The sequence below is a fragment of the Grosmannia clavigera genome (genome assembly GCF_000143105.1).
Source record: "Grosmannia clavigera kw1407 unplaced genomic scaffold GCSC_132, whole genome shotgun sequence".
In the NCBI taxonomy this organism is placed as follows: domain Eukaryota; kingdom Fungi; phylum Ascomycota; class Sordariomycetes; order Ophiostomatales; family Ophiostomataceae; genus Leptographium; species Leptographium clavigerum.
In genome coordinates this window covers 534,135-560,590 of record NW_014040810.1, presented here as the reverse complement: position 1 = coordinate 560,590, position 26,456 = coordinate 534,135, and the positions used below count along the sequence as shown (strand labels likewise).

The 26,456-nt window shown below is 52.2% G+C and overlaps 9 protein-coding genes across 9 annotated transcripts; 5 read left to right on the top strand and 4 right to left on the bottom strand.

Moving 5' to 3' along the window:
* Positions 1-597: 597 nt before the first annotated feature.
* Positions 598-1,883, top strand: CMQ_5346 (major facilitator superfamily transporter monocarboxylate; the record flags this gene model as incomplete). The annotated part of the gene is made up of 2 exons (XM_014319091.1): positions 598-811; positions 868-1,883. The coding sequence occupies 2 exons, from the start codon at positions 598-600 to the stop codon at positions 1,881-1,883; spliced, it is 1,230 nt and encodes a 409-aa protein (XP_014174566.1).
* An 800-nt stretch (positions 1,884-2,683) lies between these two features.
* Positions 2,684-4,664, bottom strand: CMQ_5329 (pantothenate transporter liz1; the record flags this gene model as incomplete). The annotated part of the gene is made up of 9 exons (XM_014319074.1): positions 2,684-2,789; positions 2,845-2,987; positions 3,048-3,163; positions 3,218-3,497; positions 3,550-3,807; positions 3,864-3,897; positions 3,963-4,298; positions 4,437-4,462; positions 4,563-4,664. 9 exons carry the CDS (start codon positions 4,662-4,664, stop codon positions 2,684-2,686), a joined length of 1,401 nt encoding a protein of 466 aa, XP_014174549.1.
* A 478-nt stretch (positions 4,665-5,142) lies between these two features.
* Positions 5,143-6,124, top strand: CMQ_5250 (negative regulator of beta-lactamase expression protein; the record flags this gene model as incomplete). Its single annotated transcript, XM_014318995.1, has 2 exons — positions 5,143-5,567; positions 5,632-6,124. The coding sequence occupies 2 exons, from the start codon at positions 5,143-5,145 to the stop codon at positions 6,122-6,124; spliced, it is 918 nt and encodes a 305-aa protein (XP_014174470.1).
* A 450-nt stretch (positions 6,125-6,574) lies between these two features.
* CMQ_5277 (dipeptidyl aminopeptidase) lies at positions 6,575-8,195 on the top strand (the record flags this gene model as incomplete). Its single annotated transcript, XM_014319022.1, has 5 exons — positions 6,575-6,929; positions 6,997-7,073; positions 7,138-7,170; positions 7,230-7,854; positions 7,918-8,195. The coding sequence occupies 5 exons, from the start codon at positions 6,575-6,577 to the stop codon at positions 8,193-8,195; spliced, it is 1,368 nt and encodes a 455-aa protein (XP_014174497.1).
* An 823-nt stretch (positions 8,196-9,018) lies between these two features.
* On the bottom strand, positions 9,019-11,058 carry CMQ_5108 (c6 zinc finger domain containing protein; the record flags this gene model as incomplete). The annotated part of the gene is made up of 5 exons (XM_014318853.1): positions 9,019-9,057; positions 9,148-9,442; positions 9,502-9,922; positions 9,988-10,184; positions 10,253-11,058. 5 exons carry the CDS (start codon positions 11,056-11,058, stop codon positions 9,019-9,021), a joined length of 1,758 nt encoding a protein of 585 aa, XP_014174328.1.
* A 6,672-nt stretch (positions 11,059-17,730) lies between these two features.
* Positions 17,731-18,842, top strand: CMQ_5198 (gpr1-like plasma membrane protein; the record flags this gene model as incomplete). Its single annotated transcript, XM_014318943.1, has 5 exons — positions 17,731-17,939; positions 17,994-18,083; positions 18,168-18,391; positions 18,448-18,632; positions 18,699-18,842. The coding sequence occupies 5 exons, from the start codon at positions 17,731-17,733 to the stop codon at positions 18,840-18,842; spliced, it is 852 nt and encodes a 283-aa protein (XP_014174418.1).
* Positions 18,843-19,207: 365 nt separating this feature from the next.
* CMQ_5378 (krueppel c2h2-type zinc finger protein) lies at positions 19,208-22,550 on the bottom strand (the record flags this gene model as incomplete). Its single annotated transcript, XM_014319123.1, has 3 exons — positions 19,208-19,397; positions 19,482-20,468; positions 20,521-22,550. The coding sequence occupies 3 exons, from the start codon at positions 22,548-22,550 to the stop codon at positions 19,208-19,210; spliced, it is 3,207 nt and encodes a 1,068-aa protein (XP_014174598.1).
* Positions 22,551-23,181: 631 nt separating this feature from the next.
* Positions 23,182-24,301, top strand: CMQ_5115 (polysaccharide deacetylase family protein; the record flags this gene model as incomplete). Its single annotated transcript, XM_014318860.1, has 4 exons — positions 23,182-23,207; positions 23,259-23,338; positions 23,408-24,144; positions 24,200-24,301. 4 exons carry the CDS (start codon positions 23,182-23,184, stop codon positions 24,299-24,301), a joined length of 945 nt encoding a protein of 314 aa, XP_014174335.1.
* A 1,294-nt stretch (positions 24,302-25,595) lies between these two features.
* On the bottom strand, positions 25,596-26,456 carry CMQ_5315 (dipeptidyl aminopeptidase; the record flags this gene model as incomplete). The annotated part of the gene is made up of 1 exon (XM_014319060.1): positions 25,596-26,456. The coding sequence occupies one exon, from the start codon at positions 26,454-26,456 to the stop codon at positions 25,596-25,598; it is 861 nt and encodes a 286-aa protein (XP_014174535.1).

The following is a 26,456-nucleotide window of genomic DNA, read 5'->3' as shown; positions in this document are numbered from 1 at the left end:
TGCAACTCTTCGCCTGAAAGGTGGGGCCGCCATTCAACAGAAGAAGCCGATGTGGGGTGGCACGGGTTCGTGCATTTCGTACATACGGCGACCAGAGTAGAGTGCCTAGTTTCGGCAGTCAGGGTGGCAGAAACGTGCCATGCTAAGCTTATGCAAAAAGCCATTAACATGAGAATCGTCTTTAGTAGCCCGCTTATTGCTAGATCTGTCTAATGTTCCACGTTTGGACGGATTCGAAAAAGGTGTGCATTAGGCTGCTTGCTTTAGTCATGAAAGCTCCGAGTGACGGAGCACATTCTTTCAGCCTTTGAAGGGATCATTAAATCTAGTCGGGCTATCCATCGAATGCCCGTTGCATCTCAGCACGCGCCGATATGCCTTATGCGAGCCCCGTTCGTACTGTGCAATTAAAAGAAGGGATGGAGTATTGGGCATCAAGTTGAACAGAAAATTGGAGATGCTCAGCCGAAGGCCGGAAGGAAGACCGAGGGGGACCGATAACGGAGACAGGTAGTGTCACAAATAGTGACTATTCATTCTTCTCCGACCAGACAATTGCACCACTCCTGCAAACCATATACGTTTCATCTTTTTACAATGGAAGCCGTAGACATCTCGCCCTCATTCCAGCTGCAAGAGCTTCCTAATTCTAAGGCGGGCTCTATCCGCAGCACTCCGATGAGTAGCCAGCCGATCGACGTGGCTAGAGAACCATTAGCGCCAGGATCGGACGCCCCTGTGAATGCCAAAATCACCACCAGGGCTTGGCTCTCCATTGCTGGCTCCTTCTTATTCCTCTTCACAAGCTATGGTGCGTCTCTCAGGGACCGAGATCGAGCCCGGACCAGCAGGACTGATGGTGGACAGGCTTCATGCAGACCATCGGCACCATCCAGGCCTACTTGGAAATACACCAGTTGTCGGCGTATAGCTCGCGGGACGTCGGCTGGATAACCGGTGCCTTCACGGCTCTGACCTTACTTCTCGGTATCCAGGTTGGGCCTCTCTTTGATGCGTACGGCCCGCAGTATCTTGGCCCCGTGGGCTGTCTGGTCTACATCCCTGTGTTCTTTGTGCTGGCCGAGTGCCACACCTATTGGCAATTCATGCTTGTGATGGGCATCTGGGGCGGCATCGGGGCTGCCATTGTTTCCATGGTAGGTATCGGCGTCATCAGCAAGTGGTTCACTCGCCGTCGAGGCATGGCCATGGGCCTAGCACTCTGCGGATCGAGCGTTGGTGGCGTGGTCATGCCGCTGATGCTCCGAAAACTCCTGCCTACTGTTGGATGGGCCTGGTCCATCAGGTCGATTGCCTTTTTGCTTTCAGCCATCATGATTATAGGTGCTCTATGTCTGCAGCATCCGCTTCCTAGTCCGCCTTCTGGTATTCCGTTGGCAGTGCGCCGCAAGCGAGCCGTTCTCAACTTTAAGGCTCTCAAGAGCTGGACCTTTGCATTTGTGACAGTTGGGCTTTCGGCTCTGGAGTTTTCCATCTTCGGTATCTTTTCTCTCCTCCCAACCTATGCAATGGTAGCCGGCTTCAACTCGGATACCGGCTACACCTTAATTGCCGTTGCCAACGCAACCTCTACGGCCGGCCGTTTCCTTTCAGGGCTGGCTAGCGACCATTTTGGGCCATTCAATACCATGGTTTTCATGGTTCTTGTCACCACCATCTTTACTGCTTCAATCTTTGTTCCCTTTGGCTCAAGCTCGTTAGGCGCTCTGACCGCTTTCTCCGCACTCTGGGGCTTTGGGAGTGGCTCATTTATCTCACTAGCACCGGTTTGTATGGGGTTGATATGCGAGACGGAGGACTACGGGAGATACTTTGGTCTGTTCCCGCCATTTCCTTGTATCATCTCTTTCTCGGCTAACTAGCACTGAATGTAGGGACCATGTATTTCTTCGTCAGCTTCTCTCTGTTTGTAGCTAGCCCTTTGGGCGGGCAATTGCTCACGACCTTTGGGACAACGGCACTTGCCGGTCTCTATGTCGCCGTAGTGGCCGTGGGTGGCATTTTCTTTTTTTCGGCAAGGCAGTGTGTCTACCGGAAGCATGGCCTAAGGCTCTGGGCCAAAATTTGACGGTGTTATTTCACACAAATTCCATGAGAAGTAACGACGTTGTAAACTGTCTTTGGCGGAACATTGTCTAGGATTATTGGCTGGTGGCCATCAAGGTAGAACATGATTGCAGGCTGCCAGTGTAGTATCAATGACGAGTTCAGATTTATACAGATTTATAGTGAGATCAGTGAAAATATATTGCCTGCAATCTAGTATATTGAATTTGGTCGAAATGACGACAACTGAAGAGATCGATGAAACCTTGGTTTTCCTTTTTAAGTTACGCTGGCTACTGCAGTCACCACTTAGTGGTATGCAAGAGCTGAAGAAATCTTCCACAATTGGGACCGGCCCGTTGTTGCAAGTCTATAGAATTTGAATGATATGCAATACTAATTATTAACGCGCACGTTTGAGCTCCTGTGTGGAATACTGTCTATGCGAGGCGAGGCCAGTAAACAAAGGTTACAGTCTACATGTGAAAAGTCTAATTATCATTCCACGTGTACGTTCCATGCAGTGCTGTATGAATGCATCGACGTGATAGCCCAGCGGTTGGTAAAGTATTCAAGGTGAAGGCATGTGACAGATACTCTGAAATCCGTATGACGTTTACGCTTCCTTGGAAGGTGTGATCTCATCACGGACGGCCTCTTTCTCGTCATATTTCCCGCCAAATCCTTCAAGCACGTTCCTTTCAGCGAGCGCTTCCTGTGCACTGTGAAAGATATTAGCACCAAATGTCACGATAAGCCGAAGTGGGATAAACTTACAGCTGCCTCCGCTCTAGCATCCAGATGATCAGCACGACAATGATAATGAGCCCACCGATGACCATGGTGGAGATAAAGCCGCGGTTGAAATTCTTGGAGTCGGCTGGGTAAAATACTAGCGGCCACCAAGCAATGAATGCCTCCTAGAGTACCATTGTGTAAGTAGCCAGCTCAAGAACTGCTTCGGATGGGGGGCATCTTACCATAATAGTGTTCATAGAACCGTTGAGGAATATACGGAGCTCAAAGTGATCACGTGTCAGATCATTGGCCCACGAGTACCACAATGCCTGAGGAGACAAGCAAGTTCCCAGGAGATCTGAATAGCTGGTTAGACTTGTTAATTTATTTTTGGTCCTGCGGGGGAACTCACAGAAAGCAGTCAGCTTTCCGCCATAGGAAATGTGTTTTGAGTACAGCAGTGCGGCTCCAAGGATGAAGGTGCATCCAATGGCAATCGAAGCAGGAACACGGGTCCTAAGCTTATCCGACATAATGGCGTACACCCAGAAGGCGAGGATACCCGTTGCGGTCATTCCGGTTGGGTAGTAGTTCAAATGCTCGACCTTTTTATCGCCATGCTTCTCCATGAAGAAGGGCATGACGTTATTGCCGGTAATTTGGAGACCGGTTCCATAGAGAGTGAAGAGAATCTGGCGAAACGTCAGCACTGGCTTTTTTTTACTGCGTCCTGGGAAGACACACGGGGAACATATAGGTGTGCCAACTTGTGGCGATACGCTTCCATGTAGCCGTGCTGCGCCACTGAACTTCATGGACCTGGGCATTTGGCAGGCGGGCCTTGGCAAGCTGCTTGTCTTCCTCCGAGAACCAGAAGCAGGTCGTGTTGTGCGGGAAATCAGGAAAGAAGAAGAAGCCATAGATGATGCTTGGCATGCTGACAATGAAATCGATGATGAAAAGCCATTGCCAGCCCTTCAGACCGTTTCTGCCGTTCATGTGCTGTAGAGAGAATTAATTAGGTTCATCGCTATGATATTTTTCATATGTAGACCAACCCTGTAGAGACCGCCTTGGATCAGACCAGACAGGCTGTTTTTAATACGTTAGAAAAGCAATAGTGAAAAAGGCACATAGACAGAAGGGTTAGAACTCACATTGAGCCGACCTGGGCAGCACTGACAAACATAGCCGAGCGCTTGCCGATCTCCTTGGGCGTGTACCAGGAACCGAGGATAGCGTGGGTTCCGACAAAAGTGCTGGACTCGAAAAGACCCATCAGGAAGCGGAGAGCAAAAACGGTCTTGACGTTCTTGGCAGAGTACTGTGCAAGGCAGATGACGGCCCAGCAGGTCTGCATGGCAGTGAACCAATACCGGGGACGGATGTACGTGAGTGCGATGTTAGAGGGAATTTGGCCGACGGTGTATCCAATTAGGAAAATTGTGTTTCCCATGTTGTACTGCTTGCCATGGAAATGAAGATCCTTCTTCCTATTGAAGGGGTTAGGTCACCGAGCACTAAACACAGATCCACTGGAGGTATAGTATATGATAGAACGTACACTGTCGAGTGTTAGATAAACAAGACACGAGCAGTGAGACGGATTGGGGTTGCTTACTTCCGCTCACGTAGGCATTGGAGTAGTTGGACCGATCTGTAACCAGGTCAAGGTTAGCCACAGTTCAGACAAGACCAATTGTCTGCACTCCATATTTGCACATGCCTAGCAGGTTGACAAACTGCGTCAAACACACGTAGGTCATGACAAGAAGGTCGATCTTCAGGACCAGCTTTCCAGCCTTCAGGTCCTTTCCGTACACCATACGGCACCACTTGTTGACAAGCTTGGAATCCATCGTGAAACAATCTGGGGTGTCGCCACGAGTTTGCCACGTTTTTTCTTGCTTGGAGAGAAACAAACGCCTTTCGAGGACGGACGATGAGCAGTAAAGAATTCCTAAAAAGTAGACACCGACTTAAGTTATGAACATGGGTCTAAGTAGTATGCACAAGTATACCCACATGAACTAGAGCCCCGGTGGAGACCATTTCGGCGAGTCGGAGAAAACTACAGAGCCTTTCGGAGAAAGCCTGTGGATATTTCTGTCAAGCATATCAGCAGAACCAGGCCGGCCGGCATACGACGCACGCGGTGGATCCACAGAACAGGGGGTCCGTTTCTCTCCGGCCGCGGGGTATGCAAGAAAGCTTGAGATTTTAGTGGAATCAATCATCGCGAACTTAAATACTCGCCTATTATTCATGGGTACTACTTATCTATCAGTCTCCGAAGATACCGGCAAATTATCCCCAAACCCCATCAGCCTCGTGACCATGACAACTGCCATTACCATTATGTCGGGCGACCAACTCGAGAAGGCTATTGCCTGCAATCGTTTTTACCACCGCAGCAGCTCGGCCGCCTTTCCACCGGCCCAGTTCGCCAGTTTGGATCCGGAGTCGGCCATCTTTGCTGCGGCCGTGGCGCGGTGGCAGCGGGACCATGCCCTCAACATAGACGGCATCCTGGGTCCCAAGACGGCCGCGGCCCTCCAAGGGCGTACATGGAAGTCACCCAAGGGCGAAAATTACCTCATCGTCAAGGGCGAAAAGGTCCCGACGTCGTTTCCGGTCGTGCATTGGACTCACCCAGAAGGCTTCAGCTTTGAGCGGGTCATCGAGGCGATCCCAGACTTCAACGGAGTTGGCAAGCGGGCCAATCCGACGATTGGTGGGATTGAACGCTTCGTCATTCACTGGTTCGTCTTGCACTTGCTAGAGAAGTCGACTGGTGGCAGACAGATGGCTAACAGTGTGCTGCAGGGACGAGTGCACATCATCACACGACTGCTTCCATGTCCTTTTGTGGCGAGGGCTGTCTGTGCAGCTTTTCCTAGACTCTGATGGCACGTTGTACCAGGGTATGGATCTGGTGAACGATTTGGGCAGACATGCTCGGTGGACAAACGAAACCTCTGTTGGCATTGAGATCAACAATCCAGTCACACTTCGTAAAACCTACAATGTGCAAAACAGGAAGATTGTCCGAGCACAGGAGCCGCACACAGCTGATCCGAACTGGCGGCACTTGGACTACACGGAAGTGCAGAAGTCCGTTATGAAGCAGCTTGTGCCGGCCATATGTGATGCTTTGGAGATCCCGCGCACGCTGCCACAAGACGACAGCGGCGAGGTGCCCAAGGGCTTGATTCCGGACCCAACCGAGTACAAAGGGGTGATGGGGCACTACCACCTGCAGACAGACAAAGTAGACCCTGGCTACACCTTGTGGCCGCTGCTCTTGAAGGTGTTGTAATAATGCCCTAAGTTTGTCAAATAGAGCTGTAGATTTCAGGTCAGTAAGTGTACAAAAATAGCCGCTGTAATGGGAGACAGGGTCACGAGATGAAACAAACAAGGTATAAAAGAACAAAAAGTAGAGAAAAGAGAGAGAATGTAACGGCTCGTGTGGCGTGGCTGCCATGACGGCATGTGAAGAAACGATCCACGTTATTACGGCAGGAAGCTTTTTTGCTGGTGGGTCCCGTCTCTGAAGTGGACATTTTTCTTTCAGGCCCATATATCCCCTGACTGCTCGGTTTAAAAACCCCCTCCTCGGCCCCAATTTGTCTGCTTATTGCCTAGAGTGGAAGAGAGGGTGCGCAGCGTCTTGCCATGCATGGAGTCAACCTTCTCTATTACTAGTCCACTCAAACCCGCCTACCTTTTCACTCACGCCTTGATCAGCTCGCCCACCAGCATCAAGATGAGTGACGATCCGCCAGCGCCTCTCGTAAATGAGCGCCCGTCAGCGAATTTGGCCAAGCAGGTAAATGCGCCACAAAGCACACCGGACACACAGATTGTGCGATTGCAGCAAAAAAAGCCGACGCGGGCCTTATCGCTGCGGACAGCAGCGCTTTTCGTGTCAGCGAGCATTGCCTTAGCCGCAAAATGGAGCTACGGCGCGCCGGAAACATTTGACCCTTCCGACTTCAAGGCACGGACAGAACACATCCTCAGCACCACGCCACTCATTGATGGACACAACGACTTGCCCTACCTGTTCCGCTTACAGCTAGATAATAAAATATATGACCAGGAGTTCTCATTTCAGACAGGTAGGGACTGCTTTGCCCGTCTTAGAACGAAGTGATAGCAGCTTGGCGCTGACGTATTTTACTACAGGATTGGGGTCACATACAGACCTGAAGCGGATGCGGGAAGGCCGCGTAGGGGGGCAGTTCTGGTCTACCTTTATCGACGTCAGTATATTCGTACCTAGCCTGCTGCTGCTCTTGGGCAGCATCAATGCTCATACATGAATAGTGCCCCGACATTGTTCATATGGACGATCCAAATGTGAGTATTTCAGTCTTCACCCTCGCCACTACTTCACAACGAGCTGACGGTTCTTCCAGCATGCCGTGAGAGATACTCTTGAGCAGATCGACGTCGCAAAACGGCTGATCGCCGAGGTGCCAGACTTGGAGTTTTGTGACAACTCCAAATGTGCTCGGCGGGCATTTAAGCAGGGCAAGATTCCCTCCATGCTTGGCGCAGAGGGTCTGCACCAGGTCGGCTCTGCCCTCGCAGTAATCCGACAGTTCCACAGTCTCGGCCTTCGGTACATCACCCTCACACACAACTGCGACAACGCTTTTGCCACGGCCGCGACCACGGTGACGGAAACGGGAAAGGACAGCGGCCTGAGCGAGTTTGGCGTCGAGGCTATCAAGGAGATGAACCGCCTTGGCATCATGGTCGACCTCGCCCATGTCTCTCACCGAACCATGCTTGAGGCCCTGGACGTGACCCGCGCGCCCGTCATCCTTTCGCATACGGGTTGCCACGCACTTGCAAAAAGCAACCGCAACGTGCCCGACAGTGTTCTACGACGGCTCCCAAGTAACGGAGGCGTGGCCATGATCTATTTCGTCCGAAAGTTTATCAAGCCGGACGACCCAGACAAGGCCTCGGTGGATGACGTGGTGGACCACATTCTTCACGTCGTCAAGGTCGCGGGCTGGGATCATGTTGGTATTGGTACGTCATACGAATCCTAGTTGTGATGATGTTTGCACAACTCGGCTGACAGGCTTATAACAGGTGGTGATTTTGACGGCACTGGATATGTGGTTCACGGTCTTGAGGACGTGTCCAAATATCCACGGCTGATCGAGGCTCTCCTGAGACGGGGGGCGACTGACGAGCAAGTGAAGAAGCTTGCGGGTGAAAACATCTTGCGCGTGTGGCGCCAGAATGAGATCGTCTCCGAGACCATGAAAAAGGCTATGAAACCGGTAGAGGCCGTATGGGAGGGGAGGCAGCCGTCAGCATCATTCGAGGGGTCAGCATTGTTGCCCAGATTAAAACCACACTATTAGACATGCCTTTTTACGTTCTTGCTCGGTCTGCTAAGCAAAGTAGCCCCGGCCAGCACTACTGAATCTTCAACTCTCTATCTGTTAACACGGCAAGTTTTGCCACTTAACTGCCCGCAGAGTGCCAGGCTGCTGACATAAGCAGGGTTAGCGGCGTTGCCGACTCTAGCCTCTCAATCTTTGTTCATAGATTTCACAGTGACATTGTGCTAACGGCTTTTGGCGATGGGATTTGACCTGCTGATCTTATTACTCCGACTCGCCGACTGACCAATGAATTTTTACTCCGAAAAAACACGCCGACTGTTAATTCTCCATATCTAGCAATACTCCGAAGATAAGCAAAGCGGTCAGGTCACTCCATTATGCAACCAGAACATCCAATGGATAGTGATTGTAGATGCGGAAAGGGGGAAAGAAAAAAAAAGGGTCAAGATAAATTTCATCATGTTAATGTGCCATACCATCCTGGGTTTCAAACATATTCAACATTGCAGGCAATGTGTCCCTAGCACACCATTAGCAAACGACACAAGCACCTCTTTAGCTGCTGTCCGGAACAGCTCACCAAAATTCACTGTCAAATGCACAGCGGTCATGATCGAAACCACGCGCCGTATGAATTGAGGGTGACTCCTCGGGTGGGTAATGGATCAGTTCGGGACGCGATGGTTGTAGAGTCCTGTCCACTACAGACTGGAGTGCCTGTTTGGCCTGGTGAAAGAGCAAGTAGTTGCCGTCGCTGGGTCCGTGCAAGATGTCAATATGAGATATTAAAACACAGAGATTCTCTATCGTGTGGCGTCGTAAAGCAGGGTCTAATCGTTCAACCCAGGTCCTCGAAGATGGCTGCACCAGACACAGGCTGATAGCGCCGGCTGCCGGCAGAGCACATGTTGCAACCTGCATTCAAGTCAGAGCCAACCTGGGAGAAATGAAGTACAAAGAAACTCACCCTCCATGCCAATGAAATGAAGCCAAGCTTGGGCAGGCTCTCACGCCGCACGAGGGCCTGGTTGACCCAAGCCAGGAGCTCGGTTGCAGACCGGAAGAGATCGTCTGGCTCCAGGCTGGCTTGGCTCCATGCAGCCCATTCAATCAGGAAGGCCGTGTGGAGGTAGTACAGCCGGATCAAGTGTAGACACTCGGCCTCTTCGCGGTCTGTTCTTTCTTTCCAGACATTCAAGGACGACACGACCATGCGACTAGGCAAGTACGCCCAAGCTTCCATGAGTCTTTCTCGCAAAGCGCTGTGCAATTGCCGTCGTCAGTGTCTCCGCATCTCGTCAAGTTACGTAGCGATACTCACCTGGTCACTTGGACCACGTCGGCCTTGCCGTGGCCCAGCAGTAGCTCCAAAACATCTTCCCGGATCATGGAGGTCGTCATGGCCCACCGCTGCACCGTCCCGGAGTGGATTTGCCCCGTCGTGTTCCACCCGTCTGCATTAAGTTTTTGCAGCTCGGTCTCGAGAGCTGGCCCACGCAATGACAAGACTGTTTCGTTCAGGTCTGAGGGCAGGTCTACCGTGCAGAAGCGCTTGCTAATGCGGGGTGGCCGGCCGAGAAATGTGGCCATGGTGATATCGGTACTGTAAAACCGGACAAAAATGCGCTTGCGCATCTCCAAGAGGAAAAAGGGGACGTTAGGTGCATCCTGGGGTTTCTGGTGGAGTCCGGCCGCCAGCAGAGCGTTTGCCGCATCGTTGAATGCATGCCAGGTTTTAAAACCTGCCAAGTAGCGAGTAAATAACGGTCAGTTACGCTTTTAAGAGGAGCGAAACGGGGACACGGACTCTGGTCGCCGTAAAAGACGGATTGCAGTAGAAAGTTCTGATACAGAAAAATTATTTGAACATCGTTGGACATGTCAAAGGACTCGCAAAAAGAGGCGCACTTGTTGGCGCAGTTCACCATGTTCATGCGGAGGATCTGCCGTTCTTGCTCGCTGTTGCAGATGGCATTGGGGGCTCTGGTTTCGGCGGCGGCGATGCTGGTAATTTTGTCAAATCGCTGGTTAGCAAGACGTGCGCTGGCGGTCGACAGATGGCAGTGCCATACCCAATGAGTGTCAAGATCACGCCAACCGTCTCCCAGCGCAGACTGGGGCCGGTGAAGTGATTGACAAAGTCTCGGAGCGTGGTCGACGTGTCCAGCTCCACCGGCTGGCTTCCACGGTCGAAAATGCGCTGCGACAGCGCAAACAGATTGGCACGCCAGCTATGGGAGCTCTGCAGCAGGTTGATTTCCTGCGACATAGTGTCGACAAAGGAGCTGACTAGGAAAGAGCCGAGGTGCGACTCGAGGCCGCAGCCCTTCCAAGCCGTGAAGACGCGGTCGAGAAAGTCATCGACCATGACGGCCAGAAGCATGTCTAGGATGCTGACGCCGTCTTCGATCATCGACAGGCGGTTCATCGAGAGCGCGTCCATCCGGCTGGCCTCCTCGTTGCTGAGGCCGGCGTGCTCCGAGCCTGGGGGAGGAGGCAGGCCGCGACGGCCCAGGTTGTCGAGCATTGAGGCCAGCGAAGACGGTCCCTGGAAGCCTGGGCTGGGGTACAGCTTCAACTGGGACAGCACGACTGACTGCCCGATATCTGACTGATGCAGCGACTGCGGCGTCGAAGAGGACGTCGACTGGGCCGCGGTACATCGGCTCTGGAAGTGGTCTGCGGGCGAGGACTGCATGGCCTCTGGCGACGGTCGTTGCGATTCCTGCGGCCGGATGCGTTTGAATGCGTTTTTCCGGTATTCGCATTTGCTGTCAATGCCCCGTTTAATACAGCGTGAGCACACTGGATGCTGGTGATCGCATGCCAGCTTCACCAGCCGGCAGGGCTCGCAAGACGGGACTCTCTTGGCCGACATTAGGCGGCTCAGTGCACCCAGAGGCCGGGCGTCGTCTCGGGAGATTCTTATGTATCTGCGCAGCGCTGCCACGCGGCTGTCGGACTGCACAAAGGTAGAGAGACTGCTGAAATGGTCTGGCAAATTCTGGGCATTATTAAGGAGAGATAAGCCCGTGGATAAGCCGTCGTAAGATTCTTAGCGCCGTCTGACTAAACGAACTTACCGTCTGTGCTAAGTGTACCAAAGCGCCATTAGTCGCTACAGTAACTATGAGCATCTGGCCAATTATGTGGGGAGAGTCGAAGGCAGACTGCAGCAGCCTCGTTTATAGCGTCATAGTATCTTACGTAAAATCATCTCCAGCGGCATCCAAATATGAGTAAAAGGTTACGCACAGCGTTGCACTACATGCAAGCCATTTCAAATTTTAAGCTTATTTCATGCAACGGTCCACACACCTAGAAGTCAGTTGATGCAAGTATTGCGAGATGCAGACATCAAGTCGTCCAATCATACAGACCCTTTGATATGTGCAGGGAGGCAATTTTCTGGGGCCTGTGCTTTGCAGTCAGTGCTATGTACTCCGTACGGAGTAGTATCAATGTATACAACACATACGCAATGTCACCCGTTTCACAAAAAAGAGCTGCGCAACATAATCTGGGAAAACTCACAGAAACAGCTCACACATGTCGTTAAACTTCCACGGCCTCGCTGATCTGTGTGTTGACAAATCTTGCCATAGCGAAGCGGGACCTCCCAGTTGTGCTCACACTACAAAGGTCATTGTGCGACAAGGTACATGCGCGGCCCTGCTGTCACTATAAAGGATGGAGTGATAGCCGTAGAAACCTGTCTCTAGCGCCCCAGTCCCACAGTCAGGCCGAAAGCATATACAAAACATGTTAAATATTAGTGAAGCAGGTCTACGATAATCCTCATTGCGAGCTATGGGCTGTCACGAGAGCAGTTGGAATGATCGAGGTATGATGACTAGGAGAGATTGTGACGACCTCTTCCTTAGCCGTTGCCAAAATCCAAATATAAATGCGACCGGACTTCGCTTGTCCTGGGCTCAACCCTTTCCCTGCAAATAGTAAGACGCCTACCGAAACAACCTCACCCGGCGGGAATTACATAAATTCGACGACAACACACTTCAAACAACAAGCCATGACTTATACACGATGCATTGGGAGCTGGACGATATCATCACCCCGAACCAGTACAAGCGAATGGCAGACGAGCTATGTTTGTGGATTCATACGTTTAATAGTATGATCAACGAACTCAGGCGGGCCATCGCAGGGCGGCCCTTTCCGCCTAGCTTTAACTCGGCCGTCAGCGTTAGGCAGATGTTTGATAGCAGGATGACAGGTCTTGTCCGGCGCTATTACATGGCCGCGCAGAGTTCTAGAGACGTGGCAGGGGGTGGGATAGACACCATCCCTGTATGCCCATCTGTTGATACAATGGACCGCCGGGTATGGTACATGTTTATTGATGTCCGACAGCAGCGCCGTCGCGATGGTTACATGTCCTATTTTCATAAAACTTTGCGCCGTCTTCAAGGAATGGATGTGCCGCACGAGATCCCTGGCTATGATGATCAAGGAAGGGTCATACCACTTGTTTCGCGAGGGCCACCGACAGAATTTGAGCTGGAATCTGCAGCGAAAATGATACAAAATCACATGTCGTTGTTTCTGGCAAAAATTGACGGTTTTGCACGTATCTGAGAGGATAAGAGGGAAAGTCTGTATCGGGAAGGCAACTTTGTCGGCGAAGGAAAACAAGGCCATATTAGGGCGTGCTCCCGTAGCAATGCCATGGAACAGTCAGGTGGCCGCCCCATTCCACTTTTTAGAGCAGCAGGCCTTCATGATGCTTCATCTTGGTGGTCTGCGCGCTAGACACAGTACTCTGGTCCGATTTAGACACTAAACATCGATCGACGAATGCATATGCCGTTTTTTTTGTTTGGGGGCGAACAAAGTGAGAAATACAAAGGGGGATGTAAAGACTAGAACCAGCTGCGTACGTAGATGATTACACCAGAACAGCAGCAAAAGACTCCGACATTTCTGCTTCATACGCCGGACCGACGCTGTCACACTGTGAATAACGTGCGCCTGTAGTCTAGAGGTGTGAGAGTAGATTGAAAGTGGCAGCAGACAGCTGACGCTGTTGCTGCAGCAGACGGAGAAGGAGGCGCTTATCAGCAACCGAAAGCTAAACGGTGCCACGTACACGATTCGACTGTCATCTGCAGTGCTTACTTTTGGCGTCACAGTGACGGAGTGCTTGAAGAGCTGGCTAATGTTAGCTACTATTGGCAAGAATAATCCCTCATAACACTGGCATGTGACTGTATGTGTACGTGTGTGCTGGCTGGACGAGATTGTTATGTCAGTCAGTGCTTCCATGCTAGTCTCCGGAATGACGGACAGCCAGGAAATTCCCTGAAAGAAGACGACGACGTCTGGCATGCGTTCCACAGCTGCAGCTGCAGCTTCATAGTTACCAACCGCTAGCTCTACTCGTCTTTGAACTTCCTACCCAGAGCGTTTTGTCCTTCAGAGGCATCTCAATCTTAACGTTGAGCTTCAATGTGCGAATTTCCAGAAAGAAAAAGATGAAATCAAGAGTTGATTGGTTAAATGTATGCCCGGCAGCTGACTCCTGCTGCCTTGACTTCATTTACAGACCACCCTCGACCTTGGATATCAAGTTTTGGTTTCTGCAGTCCTCCTTCTATTTTTCTATACTACAATTGGCGAGCCGATTGACTGGTTGACACGATAGAATGCTAAAGCGGGGAATAAATGTATGTACAATGGGTACCTGCAGCCTGTTGGCTTGTGAGATCTATATTTGCGTATTGCATGACCGGTCAGTGTGGTACCATACCATAAATGCTATAAAAATGGGGTTTTAGTGTTCGTGTGTCTCTCCTTTCTATTGCGCAGGCTTCAGAATGCAGTGATTTTGTCATTTCCAATCACATCATACATAGTTGTTATGATTGCCTATGACATAGTACTAATGGGTGTGACGATGTGGCTGTCTGTTCCTTATTCTACATCTGTAGTAGCCCTCGTACGATATTTGAGTCCTTGACCGCTCTCGCCATTTAAAGGTGATGTAGGGCACAGTGCCATTCATGTTTAGCTCAAACAGTATACAAAGGAGGCGCGCTTAGTCGGTACCCAGTCTGCCAACAGCACGTACTCGTAATATGTACGTTGCATGGTAATATACTCTTTAACAAAAAATAGCACCTGGGAGTTGTCGTCGATAAAGCGGCTCCTTTGGTCAGGGTATAGCTTGGACCGGGCTGGCGACGCCTTCCGTTTCCAAAGGGGTGGGAGGTGGTTCCCTCGGCAGGTATGGTCCAACTTTGTCTTTTCGTTTGAAGACTGGCTGAAAGTTCTGACTGGAGAGAAGATAATTCGGACAACTTTCTGTGCATCTCTCTATTGTAAAATCAAGGACTGCTTAGATATTACTTCGTCCGCCGAGGTGTCACAAGTGAAAAACAGAATAGTGTACGTTGGTAGCCAAAATACAGTGGTTTGGGCCACGGAATCTTATTTTGATGCTCTTTGGCATTGCCTGTGCACGAAAGGACACCTGCAGCAAACGAGGCGGAGAGAATATTTTATATTGATGCTATTTTCGAACTCATAATAGAGCGATGGGCTGAGCTTGTCGGAACAGTAAGCTTTGAGAAGGGTTTCGGTGCAAAAAGAAAGAGGGGAGTGAACTATGATGTTAGATTAGCATCGCCCCGATCCAGCTGTACGATAACTTCTTTACAGGAGCACTCCGCTCCGTCATGGTGACGGTCTGCATTGGCTGGTTTTTTGTTGCATCAAAACAACTGACAGAACTCGACTTGGCTGTTAGTGATGAGCATCGATCACGTAGAGATGGCATACGCGCTTTAGGTTCGAATCGGATATGGAAACAGGTTTATCCGTGCTTACTAAGCAACGTCACATGATGTCATGGCGCATGGTAGAAAAAGCAAAAGATTAGTAAGAAGTCTGCTCACCTGATCGCAAAACAATACGAGCAAGATTAAGGAACGGTGCGTCTGCTCTTCACGACGTAATTCGTTCTCTAGGGATTGGTGGTAATAGTGGCTTCCTCTAAAGATATGCTCCAAGATTCCAGCTCTTTAGCGATAGAGGAACGAAACTCGCAATGGCCCCTTTGATCTGAAACAGGTAGTCGACCCTTCGGCAGCCCTATGAGCGCATTGGCGCATAATATTGGGAACGGTGCTCGCACACAAGATGGAGAGCGGTCTATAGCGCGTAAAAGCTTTATTTTACTAAATACGGAGTACCGCGGCAGTTCTTTTCTCTAATACAAGTTTCGTAAGCACAACGTCCTGGATTGTTTTTAGATAGCAGCAGATATGGCACACAATTCTTTTGACGTGAGAAAACATATCTCCGAGGAGAGCGATTATAACATTCAGCGGAAGTATGCAGCCAAAACACGTCCAGTTTGCTAAAACTAAAATCTTTACTTGGAATTAGCGACTAGGGCCCGTCAGCCTTATATTCCCGTCAGCTTAATATTGCCATTTATAAGAATGTACAGGCTGTACTGGTACTGTATATCCTACATGTTGGCACGCCAATCTAGTCTTACTCACTGAGATGCTCCGCGAAAAAAACAACAAGGTAAGTTACATTCAGGCACTAGCCTATTTACCTCTTCCTTCACTCTTCGATCGCACTATAATTTTCTCTGTATGGTACCTTCGACGTTCTAGAAAAAGGCACAGAGATGAAGAATACGGACGTGATACGAAAGGCCCAAAACACTCCCAGGGGGTACTTGAATAACGATACAGATTGGGCACCCATTACTTAGTAAAAGGTCCTAGTTGTTTGTGGAAAAGATGACTACCTTCGTGAAGGAAGGACGCATCGCAGGCAGCGCGATGACAATACTCTGAAAAAGCCCCTGAGAGATGCAGTCTAGGTCGGGACCGATTCAGTAACGAGACATGAAAGTAGAAATACGCTGGCATGATGTTCAGAAAACGTGTTGTCGAGACAAGCATGCGATGAAATTTCAGCATTAAGCTAACGTACTTCTTCAATTCCTCGAACCATTTGCGTAGAAAAACGGTATTCTGGCTGTGATTAAGTTGCGATATTTGAAATTTTTCCATATTTTGAACATGCAACACATACATTCCTAGCGGGATCAGTTCATTCACTGGCTAGTACTCCGTATGTACGGAGGTTACAAGGGTGAGTTATCTTACTAGGGTACGATTTTGTACCGTGCACTGTCAAAGAGTCACTGGCCTGCCATAAGCCCCTGGTCAGACCCTGGTCAGTACTGATCGTACTCCGTACCCTAGTTCCTTTCGCCTATAAACCGTCTGCAGATGCTCCACTTGACAGAGGCACTATCCTGACCTAAGCCGTCGGCCATACGACGTACGTCGTACAATTCAGAACTCAATTCTCCAAGCGATTCTCTTCAATCGCAAGTGGAATGGTTCCCCACTTAGTCACCGCCTCTCGTCGTCCACAACATCGTAGCCACTCGATTTCCCGCACGAGCACTCAATTTCCCCGCACGAGCAAAAGGCAATTGCCTACTCCGTAATGCTAGTTCGACGACGTGGAGCAAGGTGCTGACGAAGACGTCGCATCCATGTCCCCCTCCGTTGCCCCGCAATCAGTTCCTTTGGGCCGCAAGACACGTTTGCCTTGGCGTCTATTTCACGCAAGCCAGCGCCATCATGCCTCAGCTGGTGTCCGATCAACATCTCCTCACATCGCCCTGACCTAATCCTCCCTATCGGCATGTGTCTAAATCATGTGCCGGGCCCCTATTCTCTCATTGCCCACCACGAAAAATGGTGCTACTACGACGTATGTACGGAGTAGTGGTAACCCCCGTATTTCCTTTTCGCCAGTACGGAAACTTGAACCCTCCGCAGCTTCCCCACACCGACTTAGTCTATCATCGACCCACTTGTTTCTGGGGTAGCTCTTTGCCCAGAAAATCATCTGCTCTATTCCGTACCGTAGTACGATTCTCGTGCTATGTTTGCTCGTATTATGCAATGTCTGTGCAGGGACACGTCTGTGGAGATGGGCCGAGCCAATGGAGACACTCCCCCTTTGTGGAGACGATGCAGTGCGTATCCACAAAGTGACCTCACGGAATCGTACCCAGCCCGGCTTCCCGCGCTGACAGAATGTGCGACCCGTCAGTAGGGAGATCTTTCGTCCACATTGTATCGAAGGGGGAGGAGAACTAGTAAAATGAGGGAGTGGGAGGGAGAGCTGTATGATGCTGTCATGCGCTTGCACGGACTCATGCCGGTCGACCGGCACATGGGCACGGAAGCGATGTCAGTCTGCCCAGAGTGAAGTCTCCACAGAGTGTTTTTCCTCTATTCGTAGTCAGTGTTAGTTGGGTAGCGAGCGCGCTTTTTGCCAAATTAAGGTAGGATCCTCGTCCCGGTGTCTCTGCACACAGACTACGATGTCAGCAGTGCCACCCTGTACTCTGACAGGATATATCCCTTTTCTTTCCACTCGCCTGTCTACGGAGTACGATGCGCTTTTTGCACAGCATCAAACGAGAACAGCACTATCTAGCAATATAAGACAACCCTAGAAAGCAGTCTATCAACAATCAGTCACAATGGCTGCCGACAAGACGAGTCTTGAGGAGCTTTCCAACAACAACTCCAACTATCTCAATGATGAGCTCGACCAGAAAAATCACCTTCAAAAAATACGGACTGTCGGCAGCGTGGCCATGACGGCCGAGTTGTTCGAGAAGCTCTACGTCTCACCACAAACCAAGGTCAAGGGCGATCTCCGCAAGACCTTTGGTAATCCGACACCAATGTACGATGCTGCATATTCGCATCATCCCATCTAGCTATGGCTAACACTCCACAGTGCTCTTGTAGGCTTCATAATGGCCTTGACACCACTCTCCTGCGATCTCATGGGCTGGCGAGGCGCTGGTGGAAGCGGCGCAGCTGAAATGTGAGCGATCTCTGTTGTCTTTTGTTTCGTCGTGCAAATCCTCCCCGCTTTGGGATTTCCTTTGTCACTAACCGCCATGCACAGAGGTGCCTACTACTTTTTCGGCGGCCTCCTGCAGGTAATCACCGGCCTGCTCGAATGGATTCTCGGCAACACATTCTCATCTGTCGTCTTCTCTTCCTTTGGTGCCTTCTTCTTGACATTTGGCGCGACATTGACCCCGTCATTCGCCGCATTCTCTACGTATGCCGTGGCTGGAGACCCTACAAGCACTGGACTTGAGACTAAAGGATTCAATGCAAGCTTTGGTGAGAACGTCTGCTGCTTGACGGCTCCTCGCGAACATTGCTGACTGACATAACAGGATATTTCATGTTGTTTATGGGGCTCCTTTGCGTCGTCTACCTTATTTGTGCCTTGCGGGTAAACATCTGCTTCGTTATGATCTTCTTTACGCTTATTCTTACATTTTCCTTCCTGACGGGCGCCTACTTTGTACTTGCAATGAACTACACTGGCAACGCGGTTCTGTCAGCGAAACTTCTCAAGGTATGACCGATGACAACGGTAATGTAAATGGCTGTCTTAGAGACCCAGCTAACATTTTGTCCACAGGCCGCTGGCGCTTCAGCATTCGTCACGTCTGCTTTTGGCTGGTGGACATTTTTCGCCATGATGCTTGCCAGCATCGACTTCCCAATCTCTCTTCCCGTCGGCGACTTAAGCAAGATGATCAAACCAGCTAGCTCTAAAGCATAAGTCGACTTGGGTCCTAAATATCAATTGTTTATGAACATGAAAGCGGGTGATGCGTTTTCAGTTGTAAAAGGAGCGAATGAGTCTGGTTTGGAGGTAATTGACATACCATTGCGTACTGTTCGTATTATGGTATAAGTCGCTATTTACCGGATACTAGGACCGACAGAAACATTACAGAGTCTTCAAAGATTCTACTACAGTGCAGCAATCCAAACTTTCACTTTACAGTGACGGCTAAGATAGAATGTATGTGGTCCCTACTTTTGCTTCGGTGCGAGTTAACAAGGCAATTTCATTAAAACATTATTATGGCCCGGAAGCCCGCTTTATCATTACGGCGTTAATTGCCTCCAAAAAGGCACCGTCTACTCCTCCGCCTCGTACTGGTTGATCAGCCGGGTTGGCACCAGCCCGCGCAAAACCAATACGCCCGCATGGACGATGCCCCAGCGAACCTTAGTCAGCACATCGGCCATCACCCACACGAGCCCGTTGGTGCGCCGGCGTCCCTGCAGACGGCGGGTCCGCAGGGGCCCGTCGGGACTGGCAGCCATGCTGGTGATCAGCGCCTCCATCTCGGCGCGCGCGTCCCAGACGATCTCGTCGTCGTCGTCGTCGTCGTCGTCGTGGAAGACGGACGGGACTGCCTCTTCGGCGCCGCCGTCCCGAAGCAGCTGCGACTGGCCACGGCTGCCGAGTGGTGCCGCGTGGTGAAAAGCCCAGCAGGTGAGCGTTGCCAGGTAGAGGCACCACGGCACGTGGAAGATGCCAGCCATGGCCTCAGACTCGGCCTCCGGAACCACCTCGCGTAACATCCGAGCCGCGTGCCAGGCCGCTCCGGCCGCATCGGCAACGCCAATCGGTGCCTGAATTGTGGTGTTGCTGTTGCCCCTACTGCCACTGCTGCCCTCGTTCTCCCCCTCCGAGGATGCCGCGCTGGCCCATCGCTTGACCACCTGGGCCGACCGCCGGTAGTCTCGCTGCTGAACGGGCCGGCCGAGGATGTGACGGGCGCCGGCGTAGATCTGGACGTCCAAGAAGTCCATCCGTAACAGACACTGGGCTGCGTGGTAAACTGCGTTGGCTGCCGCGGCAAACGTGCCTATCTCGGCCACAAACTCGTCTGCGCGCTGCCCCGACATCTGCGGCTGCTGCTGTACCACTGCCGTGCAGTAGGCATCAAAGTCGACCTTCCAGGCGCCGTACGCCGTCGCCATCAACTCGCGCCAATTCGACGTGCCCGGCAACGATGCCACAGCGGACCCGAGGCTGGTCTGGTCGCGTCGCTGCATGTCCCAGCAGATAGACATGAGGCCATGCAGGACGAGCAGACGGGACTGGGCACTCAGGCCGGCCGGTGGCGGCGGACCTCCTGGGATGAGGTACGCTCGTAGGGACGGCAGGTAGAACGGCTGCTGCGGCTGCTCGTTTCGTACGTTCTGTGTCGTCGGAGCAGGTACGGGCGTAGTGCTCCACCAAGCCGCAGCCCAGGAGGCCGCGTCAGGGGCCTCCCACACGGACTGGCTGCAGGGAAAGTGCAAGCGCAGCTCAAAGGCGGACATGCAGAGGCTCTGGCAGAACAGAACGGCGTGCTGGGTGTCCCACATGAAACAGTAAAGCGCGAGCCTGCAGGTAAGCGGTGGAAACATCAAAGGACAGGCTGGAAAGTAAGCCATACCTCTTCTTCTGTTCGGCCTCGGCCCACTTCAGCCACGCTCGCTCCAAGGCGAGTCCGACAATGCTGCCCTCGGATGGACCGTGGTGGTGGCCGTGATGCTGCTGCTGCTGTTGGTAGTGGTCGGGGCGTGTGGACGACGGCGGACCCGGTGGCCGGACCGACTGGCAATCGGAGCGGCGAATCAGGTTGATCAGCAGTCCGTGGAAGAGGTGGCTCATGTCGTGCTGTTTCTGGCCAGCTCGCGACTTGCCGAAGCACTCGACGAGCAAGATCGTCTGCAGCGTCCAGAGCTCTGGCCGGGCCGAGAAGCCGTCGTGTGCAAAGACGCACGGCCGGATAACGTCGTGGATGCACACGGCCACCTGGTGGGCATCTTTGGCTGCGTACGTGGCCCCCAGCAGCACGATGGCCAACAGCAGCAGCGGCTCGGCTGTTGCTGGGTCGAATGTTGCCAGGTGCACGATAGGATAGGCCGCGTTAAAGCGGGTGAAAAACAGATCTAGGTACGACTGCAGTGCCGTTTGGGACAGTAACGGGTGGTCTCGAAGTGCTGAGATGCTGCTGGCGCCGCTGTGGCCACTGCTGCACTCAGGTAGGTTCGGCTTGGCGCTGCTGATCACCGCCAGCAGCCTCTCATGCGTCACTCGGTCAATACTCGGCAGCTGCGTCCGCGGCTCCAGCATCGACAGCGGCCGTTCCGAGTCGGTCAGAGCCCGGGTCAGAAAGCTATCAAAGCTCAACTGCTGCTGCTGTTGTCCATATGTCGGCTTCTGGTTCTGGACCTGGCCGTGGGTGAAGGCTCCTCGACGGACAGGAACACGTGACCCGGATGTCTGTGGCTGTGGCTGTGGCTGTGGCTGTGGCTGTGGCTGTGGCTGTGGCTGTGGCTGTGTGTGCAATGTATTGTCTGCAAAGCCCAGCTCAGGCGATGCGAATCGCATCTGGTCATCGGTGCTGTCATGGCTGGGAGCCGCCTCCATCGAGCCCGACCAGGACTGGTTGTCGCCGGGGCCGTTGTGGTGCATGCTAGTCACCGTGCTGTTGGAGCGGGGCGTGAGCGCAAACGGGGCTGCAGGTGCTGCTGGTGTCGCTGCTGTCTGCTGTAGCGCCATAGGGTCGGGAAAGCCTGGCTGAACCGGCGGCCGAGCGGGAAAGTCAACGGGCGAAGATACGTTAAAGAGCCAGTTGTAGTCCAGCGCCGTCGTGTAGGGCATGTTAAACGAGCTGGCCGTGTCTGGCTGGAACGGCTGCTCGTACAGGAGCTGCCAAGGATCGTCAGCCGTTGGAAGCAGAGACGAGAAGATGGGGTCAAGGTTGGCCGGGTCTGGATGGAGTGGTTGCGGCTGGGTCTGGGGTTGGGGTTGTTGGAGTTGCTGGAGCAGTTGTGCCTGTGGTTGTTGGAGCTGTTGCTGCTGCTGCTGGAAGCCTTGGCCCTGGCTGACTGAACCGCTATAATCCTGGAACGACAGGTCGCCCGACGCGCGATCCGAGATCGGTGACGTGGGATACTGCCGAGCCGACGGCTGTGTCAACGATGCCGGGACCGTGGTCTCAAAGCACGTTCCGTACGACGACGTTTTCTCGACGGTGCTGCCGTGGTTGTCGCCGGCGTCGCCGGTAGCTACTCTGATGGTGCCGTTCGTGCCGCTCGAGCCGTTGAACGATTCGTCCGAGTGCTCAGTCGAGCAGCTGCGGCCTCGCTCTGACGGGTGTGGCCGCCGCTCAACGACGGATCCGTCAGAGGCCTTCCAGGCGCGCTTGCGGGTGTCGAGGAAGCCGCAGCCTTCTCCACCTGCCTCTTCGTCCTTCTGCTGGTGCCGTTTCATGTGGCGGTCCAGCAGGTCCGGCCGCTTGAAGTGGGCGCTGCACCGGGGACACGTCGAGTCGCCGCTGGTGTGATTCAGCGCGTGTCGCTGCAGATGCTCCGCCCGTGTGAACCGCTTCGTGCAGCCGGCATGGGTGCAGGCAAACTTCTTGTCCTCAACTGGGGCCGCACGGCCAAGGTGTCGTCCAGATCGTGTTCCCTCCATTCTTGGGCCTGGTCGCGATACCACGTTCAAGATGATCCCCCCCCTTTGCTTGTTTCTCCCCTTTTTTTTCTTGCCCTGATTGCAATTATTTCTTTTTCCGAACCCTGCCCCTTCTCTTCTGGTGCTTTTGCCCACTTTCAGTCGTCAGTAGCGGTTATTGTCAGCTACGGGACAGGATGGCCGCTGTGCTTTTCGCAGCTGCTTGACGAGACTTCCGAGAAGTGGGGGTCAGACCAGCGACTGGCTTGTAGACTAGTAGATTCGGGCGGTACTATAGTACGCCTAGCCCTCACCCACTCTTGGTCGTTGTCTTCCACAGATAACAAGATAGGCCTACTGTGCCGGCTTCTGATACGTCCGAGGCCTGGCGCTTGGTGACTTAACAAAATGACTCGTGCAATTACAGCTTGGCGGCAATCCGATCGGTAGACCCCGCTATACCACGGCGGATCCGCTATACCACGGCGGATCCGCTATACCACGGCGGATGCCAGAGCTCCAACGGATAATTGCGCCGAAACGAAACGATAACTGCGTTGAGACATCCAAACAAGACATCCTGAACAAAACTACCAAAAAAGTGCACAGCTATCCAACACTTTTCAGATACTGTCCACTAGCATCGCACATCATGGCCAAGAAGGAGGTACTCGTCTGGTAGGTGGCTTCTACCGATAACAGAAACAAGCGCCCTGGCTGACAGACCAGCTATGGCGTCGACATTGACGCAGTTGCCGGCTGGCTGGGATCGTACGGTGGCGAGGACAGCACCAGCGACATTAGCAGAGGTAGGTGTTCTTGTCGATGCCGGGCTCTGGCCAGACCTATTTCCACACGCTGACATACCCCTTCTGCAGGCATCTGGGCCGGAACCGAGGGCACCCGCCGGCTGCTGAAGCTGTTTGACAAATACAACATCAAGGCCTCATGGTTCATCCCCGGACACACGCTTGAGACCTTTCCCGAGGAGTGTGCCATGGTGCGCGACAGCGGCCACGAGATCGGCCTCCACGGCTACAGCCACGAGAATCCTGCCGACATGACCTTTGAGCAACAGCGCGACGTCCTGGCCAAGACCTGGACCATGCTAACCGATTTCTGCGGCAAGCCGCCGCGCGGCAGCGTCGCCCCCTGGTGGGAGACCAGCGCCGAGGGCACTGAGCTGCTGCTGAGCTACGGTATCGAGTATGACCATTCTATGTCCCACCACGATTGCCAGGCTTACTGGCTGCGTACCGGCGACACTTGGACCAAGATCGACTACACAAAGAAGGCCGAAAAGTGGATGAAGCCGCTCGTTAAGGGCAAGGAGACCGGCCTCGTTGAGATCCCCGGCTCCTGGTACATTGACGACCTGCCACCCATGATGTTCATTAAGAATTCTGCCAACTCCCATGGCTGGGTCAACCCACGTGACATTGAGGATATCTGGCGGGACCACTTTGACTACTTCTACCGCGAGTACGACGAGTTTATCTTCCCCATGACTATCCACCCCGACGTCTCTGGTCGGCCCCATGTCCTGTTGATGCACGAGCGCATCATCGAGCACATAAACAAGCACGAGGGCGTCCGGTGGGTCACAATGGCCGAGGTTAGTTGTACCACCCCCTGTGAAAGAGTGAAAGTTTATGTGCTAACTAATGTAGATGGCCGACCATTTCAAGAGTAAAAACAAGCCGCCTGAGGGCGCTTTGATGCCGGCCACGCCGGAGGAGGTGATGAAGAAGTACGGCAAGCCAGCTGCATGACGGAAAAACGTTGGGTGGATGCTGTATAACTTGGCAGTTCTTATTAGTTATCACAATAAAGCGAGTTTCAATACCAGTTCCAAGACGTTCATTATATGTCGTTAAAGAAATGTCGATGACTGGTACAGAGTACTAATATAAGTTTCAGCTTTGATCAAAGTAGCGTATATAGGGTTTTTCGTCGTAACTTGTCTCTGGTCGTAGTGTTGGGAACTGGTTTTTTGGGGGGGTTTTTTTTTTGAAAATGCTGTCATGAAAACGGGTATCGGGACTGGCAATAAGATGAGGGATCTCTAGCATTTGAGGGCTTGAACTGAACGAAAGACTACAATAGACTGTCAGCTAAATGAGGTCAATTCGATCTAACTTCCAAGGCCACTTCACAGAAGCATTGAAGTGAGGTGGCTCCAATGTACTTTAACGAGGACGCAAATGTTGACCCGTACGTGAACTCGTGCGATCGACGGCAGAACCTGGGGACTTTGCCGGCGGATCGAACATAGAGAATACGTGGGCAACGTAATAATAGAGGTTGCTGTGACCACAGGTCCTGGCGTGAGAAGGACAATTCACCGATCAGGAGAGGTTGTAGAAAGAATACCGGTTCTCTTTTTTTTTTTTTTTTTTTTTTTTTAAGGAAGGATAGTCTAGACTAGGTAATTTGACGACGCTGGTTTGGCTTTCGTTTTTCCAACATAGCGATTAATCCGTGACACCCGTTTGCACACGCAAATATTACCCAATTTAAAAAGTCACTGTCCACGATTTAGCCGTGAACATGGGTCAAGTGGCACCTGAGGCTGTTACCCGAACTCGCAATCATAATAGGCAAGCACGTCCGGTCACAAACTCCCGTACTTCACCTCTTCCCCAGGGTCTTGTTCAGCCAACCAAAGATGACACTGTTCGCCTCCTTCCCAGCACCGATCTGGCAATGGTAGCCTGCCGTTCCATTAAAGATATGCAGCGTTGCTTTTTTGCCTAGAGCATTCTTAAGTGCTTCAGACTGGCCGGGAAAGAACGCCTCGTATTCGCCATCAGCAATGAAAACGGGAGCTTGGATGTTGCCCACGATATCTGCCATCACATAGGCGCGTGTCATATCCCGCCATTCATAGGGAGAATGTGTGTAGAATGACCACAAACCCTGGTCGACGCCCCATCGGATCTTCGTGTTGGTATTTGTCCGTGTCGTCAACGTGAAAATGCTGTCGTCAAAGGCTGACTAGTTTCCTGTGCTGAAGAGCAATTGTAGTTTTTGAGGAAGTTGGGCCATAAGACCGGCATGGTAATCTCATATGCCCCCGTCAAGCACGATGGCCGCGAACCGGTGCTCAAACGCGGCGGCACGGGCAGCTAGATATCCACCCATTGAGTTTCCTAGCAGGACGAGACGCTTAGGATCAACTAGTGCCGCCTTTTCGACCAAGAGATAGTCCACGACGGGCGACACAGCACGTTCCCAGTCCGGAATAAACCCAATATTCTGATCCCGACGAACGGAGCCCTGCCCTGGACCTTCAAACGTGAAGCAGTTCCATCCGCGAGCTAGTGCAGCAGCGACGTATTGGTGGTAAATGTCTTCTTGCGAGGCATCGTACCCATTTGTGAGGACCATAGTCTGCGCCTGGGCGGTGTCAGAGGAGGCAGCATACCAAATTCCCTCGATGGTGAAGCCATCTGCTGGGATTTTCACCCGTTCGCCAGGTACAGGTAGCGAGTGGATGGCTTTGTCAAACGCCGTCGTCTGTTCCGCCCACAGAATATTCATACGTGGATCGTCCCAGTCTCCATGGAGATAAAAATCGGCCCGGCGAAAGTATTTGGCGGCAGAGAACCAGGAGTCTCGAACATTGATGGGATCGTAGGCAATCTCCTCTTCCAGAGCACGGGTTTTGGTCCGGTCGGCAAGTTCCCAAAAAGTCAGACTGAAGGACTCAAAATCGCCAGCCTTGATATTCTTGGCAGCCGAAAGAACTTCAGCAATGTCACCACCGCCGGTTGTGGCGGAACTCAGAGGAATGAGTAATTCGAAGTTGAAAGAGGCATCGGTGCTCAGTGGTAGAGTTGGAATATCAAAAGCGGTCGCAAACTGTGCAATTAGAAGCAATGGCGCCGATGAATTGAGGAAAGAAGCGGACATATCGATCTTCAT